At 39.3% G+C, this 13,192-nt stretch overlaps 1 protein-coding gene across 12 annotated transcripts in view; it reads left to right on the top strand.

The window, feature by feature from the left end:
• The window catches only part of TENM4 (teneurin transmembrane protein 4), a 634,039-nt gene that overhangs the window by 434,859 nt on the left and 185,988 nt on the right, over positions 1 to 13,192 (top strand). For all 12 annotated transcript variants that reach the window (XM_042779057.1, XM_042779056.1, XM_042779058.1 and 9 more), the window contains 2 exons: positions 7,737 to 7,907; positions 12,685 to 12,899. In XM_042779057.1, coding sequence (XP_042634991.1) covers positions 7,737 to 7,907; positions 12,685 to 12,899 — 386 coding nt within the window. The remainder of the gene's footprint in view (positions 1 to 7,736; positions 7,908 to 12,684; positions 12,900 to 13,192) is intronic.

The following is a 13,192-nucleotide window of genomic DNA, read 5'->3' as shown; positions in this document are numbered from 1 at the left end:
CTCATTGAAGGTGGATCGTTGAGTAGTTTGGAGAGGAGGCAAATGGGGAATTTTACAATAATGAGTATTACCCTAAATGTCCCTCCTGGTGCCTTTTTTATTTTTCTTAAATATTGTCTTGTGTCAAATAAATCAAGAGGCAGGAAGCAGAGCCGTGGGACCTCCCAGCCGCGGGCTTAGAGTCTTCACTTAAACAACATGTAATCAAGCTGCCTTTTGGACTCCATTCCTTTGTGACCTGTTAATTTTACATTTCTAACTGCACAGCAGCTCTAATCCATCTGGGTTGGGGAGAGCCTGGGGTGCAGGATTCTCTGTTCCCACATGACTGCAGTCCTGTCCTGGTGTGCAAATTCACATTAATTTGGGCAAAAGATGATTTATGAAGTCAGGTTTTCCATTTCCTGAGTGAGAGTTTTAAGCCACAGATGGAAAGCATTTATGTATCGGAAATAATTTCAGACACTAGGAATGACACAGAGTACTGTACAGAGTTTTTGGTCACAAGGTAATTGCCGAAGTCCACACAGAGAGTGGCCTTTCAGGAATCCCTCTCTCCTTGCCCCATGGTCCCTGGCAGAATGACCTGGGTATGTATGTGTAAATGATGTGAATTCATGATACTACAATCCACTGGGATCATCAGTCAGGATGCTAGATCTCAATTCCAGATCTGTGAACCTGTTTTTTGGGTATTAAATCACTACGATACTCAGAAGTGTCCCCATGCTCTTAGATGAACAGCAGCTTGGATCTGTCTAGTCCAGGACTTGACTGTACAAACAAGTAGAGCAGATAGTATATGCTGCATCCAGCTTTTTGTCCTCTTTCTACATCAGGAATGCCATAGAGCCACTTCAGCCCTTGACTCGTGTTCTGCCGTGCTGGGACACAGCCTGGGCCAGCACTGAAATGGAACAGCGGTGCAAGAGAAAAACTGATTGATTTATTTGTTTATTGTTAGTTTTACTGTTCCCATTCTTCTTAATCTTCCTTGATTTATTGAAGATTGACAAACCAATGATTATTGCCTGCTAAAAGGCTCCTTTTCATTACACTGGGTGTCACAAAATATTGTTAATTCTGCAACAGTCAATTCTACCACTTGTACAAAAATAATATGATTTCAGTGTAGAGACAGTTATCTAGATAATTACAGTCAAGTTTCTTCCAGAGAAAGGAGTGAAAGCAGTAAATTTACTTGAATTAAAATTAACCCTGGATAATTCAGTGGTGGGATTCAGCTTTTTCTCAATTAGGAGAAAAAAGCAAAGCTCAGGTATCATTTTGGAGAGCATGTTATTGTAAGTCTTGACTAAACATGAAGATTAGAGAGGAATATGTAACCACCAGGTATCTTATACTTGTTTCCACACGAGGAGGGGAGAGCAAAGAAACAAGCCGTAAAAATGTCTTCTCAACCACTGACTGAGCTTCAGCTGTTTTTCCTATTCCAAATCCCTTGTACTTTTTTGCTTAACTTATCTTTGCTGTATTCTAACCTTCTTTTTCTCAGTTTCTCTCATTCCATATTTTTCTCACCTTCCTGCCCTTTCTCATTTTTGTTTTTGTCCACTGTCACGTCAGTCTTTCTCATTTGTTCCTTCTCACACAGTGTTTTCCATTTTCTCCTTCTCCCCATGATGCACTGGGAGACTTTGGAAAACCCTTTTCCCTTCCAGAACTGGCCTTGTGGCTTGTGTTAGTTTGGGCTTAGCTTTTAGCAGTGCAGTGGGGTGCTAGTAGAAACCAGTGGAGTAGCAAAGCTGAACTTCTCCAGATGGAGCCCAGTGCCAGGACAGCTGAGCCGGGGAGGGTGGAGTGGCTGTGCAGAGTAGCTTCAGTTTTCCAAAGCTTGTGCCCTCCCCTGTATTACTTAAGCAAATATACTGACATATATGGGCATATATTCTTACATAAATATAGATTCAAAAGCTGGAGTATTCTTAGTGCAAAGCAACTGGCTGGGGTTTTCAGATGAGATTCCCAAAAGACTTGTGTCTTGCCTTTATGCCCTTTACCCCTGTGCTTGCTGTAAGTCCAGGCTCAGGTAGGGATCATGAATGTGTTTTGTTGAGCTTCATTCTGAGAAACTCTTTATTCATTGTTCAGGGCAAGATCAGTTGTTAGCTGGAAAACAGTTGTTATTTTATTCATTCCTTTGTTTCTGTAGCAGCTTTGCCTGGGTGAGGAATCACCAGGCCAGCTGCGGTACCTGCAGGGCTTAGCCCTGAGAGGGCAGGGGCAAAGGAAGCAGCAGAGCCTGTGAGCTGCTGTGAGAATGCTTTTAACAAACACTGTGGAAGCAGCTGGTGGCTTCAGCTGCAGCCTTAATTCTAAACATTGTAATTGATTGGTTTGGTTATTTATTACACTTAGCTTGCTGCTTTGGGCGAAGCAACAAGCTAATAAAGGACCAGCAGTTTGTTTTTCAATTTTTTGCTGACTGGTGTGGTTTCTGAGGGTCTCATGTGCTTCAGTAAGCATGTCTTGTCTTTTCTTCTCTCTGTGATCTATCACAATGATCTGCCTCTCCCTGCTAACTCCTTCTCTCCATCAACCTGTCCTGAGAGATGTCCATTTTGTTGACCATGTGAATTATTATCTTTGTTTCTCCTATTTGATTCTAAATGCTCTATGTACTTCCTTTGTTCTCTGCTCCGCTGAGTAAGTTATTTTGACTTTAGTGTTTTGCTGTCTCATAAGCAAGTGGCAATAATACAAAGATACTCAAAAACCTGAGTGTCTTCAAAAGAAACTTGGAAAGAGTGTTCCTCTTTATTTGGCTTAATAGCATCTGCTGATGCTGATTATGGCATCCACAAGTAGATATGGAGTAGGAATAATGCAATATAGGAAAAGATAATATGTTAAAATCAGAAGAATTTTGATCCCAAATACTTGGTTCCACCAGTATGAACTTTGATTTATTTGCATGATTAAACAACTCAGCTGATGCTAAATTGTTTGCAAATTTTCTTTGTTAAAGTGAATCTGAGTCCAGCAAAAGAACAGCCATATCACACTGGCATGGCTGAAATGCTGAACTCTTCAAAGTGATCAGACTCTGAAAGGCCTGGAGTTTGATGTCCATGTTTTTTACCAAGAAGGCACCCACAGGTGACTTAGGACTGAGGATAAGGTGTTTGCTCTGCCACAGAAAATTCTGTTACTCATTCAGCAAGTTTCAGGGCACCTTTTGTTAGCACTTAGTTACAGGGGAAAGGTCATGCAATTCAAAGCTTTAAAGTCAAAACATGAGCATAATGGGTCAGAGGCCCCAGATGCCTTTATATCATCTAAGTTGGTGGTAGTGAAACAGCCCAGAGAGCATGCAGGGTTTCCCCTAAGTATTGTTTTCATTCCAGCAGAAGGCAGACAAAAGAGTGTTCTTCTCCATGGGGAATATAACCAAAGCTTCTGCAAAGAGCCTGTCATGGAGCTTCCTAGGTAGTGAAAGCTACATGGTATTTTACAAAAGTGTACACTTTAATGATTGTTAATTGCAGAGTGCTCTTTTAATACATGGGGAGCCTTCAATATCTGGAAATCTATTGAGCATCGTGTGGGAGAGGGAGAAGGACGTGAGGGCTTTTAGGAGGGCATTTACTCTGTCAGTGACATCTGGTATCTAACTGAGCAGGGGGCAAAAAAAATAGTCAGAGAAAATGTCCACAGTGGGTTCCATTGACCAGAGACTAAGAACATCAGGAATCTCATTTTATAGCTTTACTTCACTTTTAGGAAGATTAACACTTCAAAATATGTGATTATGCCTCTCATCCATGGTTACAGGGCTTTTCCATGATTATGGTTCTTTGTGTTTTTTTTTTTTTTTGTGAGAAAGAACTTTGCATCAATTTAGCACTGTACAAGGTTGATTCCTAAAACCTTTAAACACAACTGTGTGCGACAGTTGTGCACAACAGCATTACACATCCCATTGCGATATAAAGACCCAAAATATCTGCTACTGTTACTACTTGGCTTTTTAGCACCACTGTGGAAGTTGGAGCAAGAGGAGAAATGAATCTTCCACCAGGTTGCCAATCAAACACTGCTGGTATTTGGAATACAGTAATAAAATCACTTAATCAGGTGACATCCTCATAACATAACTGCTACAAAAGTGTGTTTCCAAAGTAAATCAGACCCTTTGTTCTTGTTTCAGGTTGACTTCTGTGGTTATTGCCTACCTATAGCAGAAATTACATGATGTCTGTTTGCCATATGAGTGGGGATATTTATAGGTTTTTATTTTGTGTTTAGAAAAATCAAATCAGAAATCCTGAATAGAGCAGTAGCTCTGAGCTTTTACACTGTTTTCTGAATATTTTTTAAGCGACTTGATAATCAAAATGCTATTCAATTATTTCTGGATTTCATCATTCTGCCCTTTTGTATGCATGGTGTGCATAGTTCTCATTCTCATGGCTTATCATTGGAGACCTTCTTACAGCCTTTCAGTACTTAAAAAGGAGGTTTATAAGAAAAATAAAGAGAGATGTTTTGCTACGTTCTATAGTGACAGGACAAAGCCATGACAGTGTTAAATGAAAAGAGAATAGGTTTAGATTAGATATAATGAACTTTTTAATATCGGGCTGATGAGGCACTGGCACAGGTTGCCCAGAGAAGCTTTGGATGCCCCATCCCTGGAAGTGTTCAAGATTGGATGGAGCTCTGAGCAACCTGCTCTAGTGAAAGATGTCCCTGCCCGTGGCAGTGGGGTTAAAAGTAGATGGTCTTTAAGGTCCCTTCCAACCCAAACCATTTTGTGATTCTGTGGTCTATGTGATGATGAGATCAATGTACACAAGAAGTTTTTTTGCTTTAGACAAAATCTACTCGCAAAGGACAAAAATTCACATGAATACACGTCTCTTTTAACTTTGTGTGATAACACAGTATCTATGTTATAGATAGTTCTGTCATATTTTCAGTTTTGGGACACTGTAAGACACGTTTTCAGACATTGAGAATTGAATGATGATATGGAGTGGTTGATCCACTTGCTTAAGTGGATAGATAATGTGCAAAAAAGCTGTAGCACTTCCAGGGTACCAGTTCTGTCATTACACTGAAGCAAGACGATCACTTGTTAAGACATTTCCTCTCAGGTATTTTAAATTCATTTTAATGCCTGGAAGTAATGTTTATAGTTTTCCCACGGCACCCAATGCAATGTTGAGTTTTTCACCTTCATTTGCTTGCAGTAAATAATGATCTACAATAAAAAATGCCTCCTAAGGAGAGGAGAAGCAGCAATGGCCTTTTGGGGAAACAATGGCCTTGCAATGTATTCCAAAAAATGGCACTGTGTGGCACTTAGGCTGCAATGTCCATAGGACAGAGCAAGTCAAATGATGTTACAAAAAAAGCAAACCACTGACTCAGATCCTGCCTAAACTAGGGATGCCCAGTATAAGCTCATGTCTAACATGAAGACATCTGAGAGATGGAGCTGGTGTTAAGCACTTAGGGGCAGCAGAATTTTAGGCCTCACTGCTGTCTAGGATTGCCTGAGTTTGGAGGAGTGAAGAGTGCTGTTTCCATTCTGCTTGGAAGTACAAACATTCATGTAACTACAAATATCCCATGTTAAACATAGGACCTTGTGTTCTCAGAGCATCTAAGCCCCTGGGCTCTGTAACAGCTCTGCAGCACCTGGGTAATACTCTGGTCCTTGGAGATGTTGAGCCTGGTTGGAATTAAAAGATAGCATCTGGTATTGGGCTTAGAACAAAACTTCTGGCAGAGAGCTTCATTGAATGCCTTAGAGCTTGTGATCCTGTAAGCATAGAGTAAGTTAAGTGAATTAACACACAATTGCATTTTAATGCCCAAACAAGTGAATTGAGTTAGTCCTTTAATCTACTGTAGTTCTCCTTTCCTTTTCTGTATAGTGGAAAAAAGCAGATTCCTACCTGATGAGGTTTTATGAGGTTAATAGCTCTGAAGTGCCCAGGCACTCTGATGATGAGGGCTGTACAAACACAAAGATACTATGCAAGCATAGCAATGCCAAATGCTTGATGCAGATTCCTTGTTCATGGTCTTATTTCCTCTCTTTAATTGCACAGTTTCTCTGCCAAGTAAATATATCCCTTTTAGATGAAAATACTTGTCTGTTTGCCTAAAGTACCCTGGTTAAATTACCAGTTGTGTTGGTAACATTCCTTCTTGGTACACTTACCTGTATAAAAATAAGTGTTGAGCAGGTCCTCAGGAGACCTTCCTTGCTGTGTGGGAGTTTAAGGAGCGTATTTTCTTTTCTAATGGATAAAATGGTTAACAAACACAGTTCCCATTTACATGGTAAAAAAAGAATTTTGCACTCATGTTTTGTGATATCGTAGTTCTGCAAAGACAGCCTTGTTTATGTTAGTAAATGATAGGTGACCTAATTGAGACTGAAGTGGAAAAAATCACGTATTTGCTAAATTGCCTAAACATGCTGTTTTCAGAGAGCTACTTAGATTACTTTTCAATCTTCTTGTAAAGATTGTTTCTGATGCACAGGTTTAAATAAACTAACCACTTGTCCCTAACAATGGTTGCTGATCTCAGGTATATGTTTGTGAATAAAAGAGAAATAGAGGCCATGGAAATGCTCTGTTTCTTGACTGGTTTTGTTTATAAATGACTGTGATGTTAGTGCCATTGTATAGTTTCTTGGAGAAATTACAGTGTAAAATATCAAGGCTTTCCTTAAAAAAGAAATGTCATTCCAAATGTAGTAAATATCAGATCACTTAGCTGTGTAGAGCCTGAAGCTAAACTGGATACTGATTGAATATGAAATGTTTATGTTGGGGATGGAAGAACTGATATGGTAAGCCAGAAGCCACATTCTTTTGCTTTATATTTGCAAGGGGGAAGTATTATTTGTATAAGCATATGATTTCCACACTCCTCATACATGTGTTTGCTTTTTAAGTAGTCTGTCTTGTTCTTTAACTTCGCTTGACTTTATGTAATGCCTTGAAATAGATTCACGTGTGCACTGGATGGCTTTGCATGGCCCAGAAACCTACAGAGAGTTTTGCTCTGCTATCACACAAATCTAAATGGTGCTGCTCACTTTCAGTTCTCAAGGATATGTCTTTGATCTGAATAGAAGAGGCTGAGTTGTACAAAGGAATGCTCAGACATAGTCACTCATATTTGGGTGCAGAGCACAAAGGCATGTGTGCAAGATGGGTCTTGAATTGCCTCAGTTTTTACTTGGTCTTAATCAGTAAAAGCTGTCAGAGATGTCTTTAAGGGCTTCTGTGAACAATCGGTAGGTAAATAAAAAAGAGAACCTATATAGTACACTGTGAATATGGCAAAAACAAACTGGAGTGCAGTTCGCTAGGATTTATTGGTATGTTAAGAGATAATACTCCTTGTATTTCTGTGTTCACTGCATTGTCACCCCAGCCTTGGGAACTTTATGAAGCACTCTGCCTAGTTATCCTGTTCTGCAGACCATGAGTCAGGAGTGGTCCTGCTGGAAGCAGCAGAATGAATTGTTACAGGTGATCTAAATCAAGTTTAAGTGGGTGGAAAGACCTAGGGAGCTGGTATGGTAGAAGCAGCAGGGGCTGTCTAATTACATTAATCCCATTCTTGTCCTAAAGCAATGACCACTAATAAGGCACTGGAGCGAGGGTTTAGAAAGAGAAAGTGCCCCTGTAGTTTTGAAACTCTCCCAAACAGAAAAAGATGACTTTTCTCATTACTCACCACAGCCATGCACCTGTTTGGCCTAAACTGGCACCTGCAGCCGATGGAAGGGCAGATGTATGAGATCACGGAAGACACAGCCAGCAGTTGGCCAGTGCCAACGGACGTCTCCTTATATCCTTCGGGGGGCACAGGGTTAGAGTTACCTGACAGGAAAGGCAAAGGAACCAGTGAAGGTATGGTTGCTGTGTGTCCATGTTGTGAGTCCTCTGTCTGCCTCTGAACTCCAGCCGTCCAATCTCATGTTCCATTACCCTCAGTGCTGCCATCAGCAGGTGCTTTTCCAGTCTTTCATGTCTAGAGCTAATAGTTGTCAGTCCTGTTTCCGTATGTTTCTAAGTTTCATACCCCTCTGATGTCCACTAATGCAATGAAACTGTGTGAAACCTTCTCCACACATGCAAGGCATTCTCACAGACTACAGAAGACCAGCATGAAAACCCAGTCTTAAGTGGCTGTTTTCATGGGAAAATATTGTCTCTTGAAAATTAGATCATTCCTGGAGCACTGGATCAAGCTTCCTCTACATCACTACAAGAATGTTTGAGTTTGACTATTTGTTGCCACTTAGCAAATGTTTTGAGGACCAAAATACTTACTAAGAGCTATTACGCTGTAATTTTTGGCACTCCAGAGTTGGACATAGCTTTGCAAAAGTATCCAGATAAAAGGTCTAGTCTCCACAAAGTATCATGGTGTTGACAGAAATCAGAAGCAGCTTATGGGTCCTCAATTCATCAGCACCTTATTCAGCAGCTTTACATCATTGTGTTCTTTAAGAGACACCACTGCTAAAAGTACTTGTAAGCTGTGTAAAGTCTTATCCCTCCCCAGACATAGTTGGAGGAATGAGAAATGCAAATTTTCAGAAAGCTTTTTTGTTTGTTTGTGAAGCTGCTCTATATATAATTATGAGATTCCAATAAAATTGAAGTAATAGACTATTTTTGATAGTTATTTTGGTGGAAGTTTTTTGGCAGATAAGATGTATACTACTGTTCTTGCAACTTCTAAAGTTTAAAAAGCTTAAAAGTTTCAAAAGTTTACACAGAGTTCACTAGGCTTTGGCTGACAGCCTGTGTTTACATGTTTAATTCAAATTATTTGTAGCAGGTTTTTTTCTATAAGCGTTTTTCTGTCTTTATTAGTCCAAATAAAGGCCATAATTATATGTGTTCCTTAAAACAGTGTATTTACTGATAACTGATGGCTGCCATCAAGTTGCTGCAAGGAAAAATCAGCTAAGCAGGTTATTCTCAGCAAACCTTACTAGACAGTACAGCAAGCTTCAGACAGCCCTGCTGCTGTACTCAAAAATACTTCATGACAGATCCTTTTTTTTCCCCTCTAACTTGCCATATGTTTCATTTTTGAATCATCTAGCTTTGATCTGTCCACTTCCTTTTAAAAGTCAAAATGAAAATAAATGTATGTATTCAAAACTGGTGCAAGACCTCCACTTGATATTATTTTAGCCACGTTTACAGTGACAGGAGAAGTTTTGATTGCTGCTCTGTTAAAAGAGAAATCTGGAAAATAGCCTAGTTATGTCATGAGAAGACCCCTCAAGTTAGTGCTTTGTACACATTTTAGGGAATTTGTAGGCTTTAGAGGAAAATACCGTGTCCAGACTGAAAAACACATTGGCACTTCTTTGGTGTAGGAATAACGCTGTCCAGCCTTCAAATGCAGCTCTCTCCCCATCAGGTAACTATGTGACTAATTCTGAATGCTGCAGGGCTTCTGTTCTAAACCAGAATGTATGTGATTTAATTTTATTTTTAAAAGAATTGAAATATATTTGAACATCTTCCGGATCAGAATGAAATAGGCTGGAATGTGTTAGGAACATCCTTAGAGCTGCTGTGAATGAATCATTACCAGTGTCTTGCCAACTCTCAGTAACAGTCATTCCTTCTCATCTGTGGCCATGCTCTAGAATAGCGTTTACCTCTGTTCAAGCCCAGCCCTTTTGCCAAAGGATTTAACCACATGCTTACATTTAAGCATGTAATTGACTGTGGTTGAAGTCAGAGCTATGTGTGTTCTTAAGTGTTTTGGTGGGTCAGGGAACCATCCTGTGAGAAATACAGAGATTCAGCAAGGTCTTAAATGAAGTAGTTCATTTTGATATACAAAGAAATTAGGAACAGTTGCTACAGCAAATAAAAAGTTCAAGGTAATGTGCAGAAAGAGCAAAGTAATTGACAACCCAATTAAGAATTCAGACCTGTAGTTAATTTTAAGGAGTCAGGTATTTTGATTAAAAGCCAGTTTCTGATTAGATTCTCAAATGGCTTTTTTCATTGTAATTTCTTTGTTAAAGTATCCAGTCCCATAGGACCTAATCTTACTGTAGGCTACAACTGGTGAAACAGAGAGAGATTTCAGGGACTGAATTCAGGCTAGTGAAGAGAGCTTCTCCTTGGACTTCTGTATCAGGACAAGCTTCAAGCTCTGGCAACATGACATAACAGCTCTTAGGATAGCTGCTTCTCAGACATACAGCTGTGCACCAAGAAGAGACATAAACTTTGTAATTGTGTGTACAAAAAATTATTTCTGTGAGACTGTCTTTTGCAATCACAGAAGCATTTTCATTTGCATGAGCAAGTGCTGCTCTCTCTACAGAAAACACTCTATGCTCATTTTCTCCAGGCTCTATCTTGCATAGCAACATCTGTCATGTTAAATTCTCACCTTCCCTGATTCACTCTGATGTACAATCTTTATTAATGAACAATCACGGGGCATATCAAATACTTAAGGTTTTCATCTGACTATCTAAGACTCTATAAAACATGTCAGTAGTAATCAGAAAAAATATATCCTTCATTTGATCCAAAACATGTGATGTCTTTAGCTCTTCTTTAATAGAATCCTCAATCTTTTCATCTTGCAGTAGTGCAATAAGAAACTTTGCATGAAGACATTGGTACTGTTTCCTATAATCCTGACAGTGTGAAAAGAAAATTTTAGTATGCCAAATAAATACTGTCAATTCAGTTGATAAAGTAATTCCCTTCAGAACCTGGTTGATTTTCCTTGTGCAATTATACTCTGTTAGCAGAGAAGGATTCAGAAAGAATGGCCATTTACCTAAGCTGCTTCCGATTATCTCCTTTAATAAGTACCTGGACTGAAAAAGAATAAAAAGTCAGCAGATTTCCCCCTGTATTGATTTGAGAGTGATGAGCAATGATAAATGGAGATTTTAAAAATTAGAAGTAGCTTTTTTTGTGTGAACATACAGCCTTTGCATATACACCTTTTGTGCTGATATGCATAAAACTTCTGTGTCAAGCTAGCTCATGCCATCAAGTCCTGCTCCAGCAGTGTCGTTAAGCAGTTGCTGACTTTAAGTCAGGGTTTAGTGTTACTGGAGCCAAAAATCTGAAAGGAAAATTCTCCATCCTTAATAGTTAATATGCATATAATTTCTATATTGACTTTCAGAGACAGCTAGCAATTTACATCTGTTTCTCCAGGAGAGTTTGTGTTGGGATAGTATGTGGAGAAATTTAAGGCAATACTGTATTTAAAATTATGTAATCTTAAAGGAAATGTCACTTGAAACAATGAAATGCAATGTTCTACCAGTCACATTTTCAACATGGCAAGTAAATGCTGAGAATTTTTTACATAAATTCATTATATTGGGAAAGGATTTTTCTTTTCCATGTTCGTCAAATGTAGGTACTGGAAGAAAAAAATTCATAATGTGATTTTCCTACAAAAGAAAGTATGTAACCAGAAGTTTCCTTCTCATTTTGCTAGAATTGTTTGCCCTGTGAAACACAGAGTAGTGTGTGCTGTAATGGCACGGAGATAAGAAAGAAAATTATTTGAATTTCCAAAATTAATCGTCAGTCCTTGCTGGTGACATGTTTCTCTCTTTACTAAAACGCGAATCTTTCCGGTGACACTACTGCATGCTTTTCCACTAGAAGTGTCCTTAATAAAGGCTGTTTCCTAAACAGTTGCCTTCTTCATCATCCCTGTGCCCTGCAGCCAAAGCTATGGCCACTGGTTATAGCACAGGCTGAAAAGGAAACATTCGGGTGTTTGATTTTTCATTCTGCCCCTCATTCCCTGATGTTCCTTTGGACCCAGATTTTTTGAAGCAACCCCCTGCTTTGGGAGTTATGACTGTGTAAATTTCTAACATGGAATTCCTCAGGTGTGTTTTTAGGTGTACCAAGCTCCCTGCTGACTCCCTAGGACGTTATAGCATGTCCTGGTCCCATTTGAATACTCAGGCTCACCAGCCTGGTAGTTTTAGAAAAAGATGCTTCCATTAGTCTTCTGAAATAAAATGGATATTAATAGCATACTTTACAGATTGCATTGAAACCAAATTAAAACCTCTCATGTTTCTTAATAGATACTACTCAAGTGCAGGGTATGGTCTCCTTTGTTTATCTCAGTCATTTTTTTAATTAGCTTTTTTTTTTTGACTACTTCAAATATTGTCAAGAATTAATTTAATAAAGAAACATTTTCCTTTCCTCACTTAGGCATCGTTCATGCTGCTGTTCTCCACACCACCATTCCACTCCGTGGCATGTGTATCTCATTCTTGCTACACTTCTCTTTACTAATTTAATGATGACTTCTCCATTCCTAAACTTATATTAATTTAGGATGTAATGTCAGATGATTTATTCTTATCTTTGGAATGTAATTACACACTCTCTGATGTTAACAAAAGGCCATTTTTCTCCAGGTTGCTCTTCCCATGCTCATGTTTTCAAACAAAACAGTTACTAAAGCCAGAAGTAATCCTGACAGTTTTCCTCCCATAGTCATATGGATTGGCTAGACATAGTACTCTGAAGACTTCAGGACACTAATAGACTGTTTCTCAAGATCAGTGTCAGAGATACCAGTATGATTAGATTACTTTCAGGATCTAAAGACTAATTCAAGAATTTTGTTCCTGTGTTTTGGCAGGAAAGCCCAGTAGTTTCTTTCCAGACGACAGTTTTATAGACTCTGGAGAAATTGATGTAGGCAGACGAGCCACACAGAAGATCCCTCCTGGTACCTTTTGGAGATCTCAGGTGTTCATCGACCACCCAGTGCATCTGAAATTCAACGTGTCTTTAGGAAAGGCTGCTCTGGTTGGCATCTATGGCAGAAAAGGACTCCCACCATCACACACACAGGTAATGGGACCTTATTTCAATTAAATCATGTTGTCTCAAATTTATGTTTGTATGATGTATTGTTTTGTTTCATCTATTTCTTTGGAGGATTTGTTACATGCTTGCAAGATCATTTATCCAGAGAACGAGAATTAAGAGACAATTGAAAAAATTTACACAAATTCATCCGGTGTGCTGTAGGCAGGGGCAGAGCAGGCAGTTGCCTAAGGCAGCAGGCTGCCAGAGGAGAAGATTTTTGTGAGGCTGTGGTCACTGAGGATACCAGCTGGTTGCTCCAAGCAGCGGAGGATACC

The sequence above is a fragment of the Catharus ustulatus genome, chromosome 2 (genome assembly GCF_009819885.2).
Source record: "Catharus ustulatus isolate bCatUst1 chromosome 2, bCatUst1.pri.v2, whole genome shotgun sequence".
NCBI classification, from domain to species: domain Eukaryota; kingdom Metazoa; phylum Chordata; class Aves; order Passeriformes; family Turdidae; genus Catharus; species Catharus ustulatus.
Note: the sequence above shows the minus strand (reverse complement) of the source record. Positions and strands in the feature narration are given on the sequence as shown.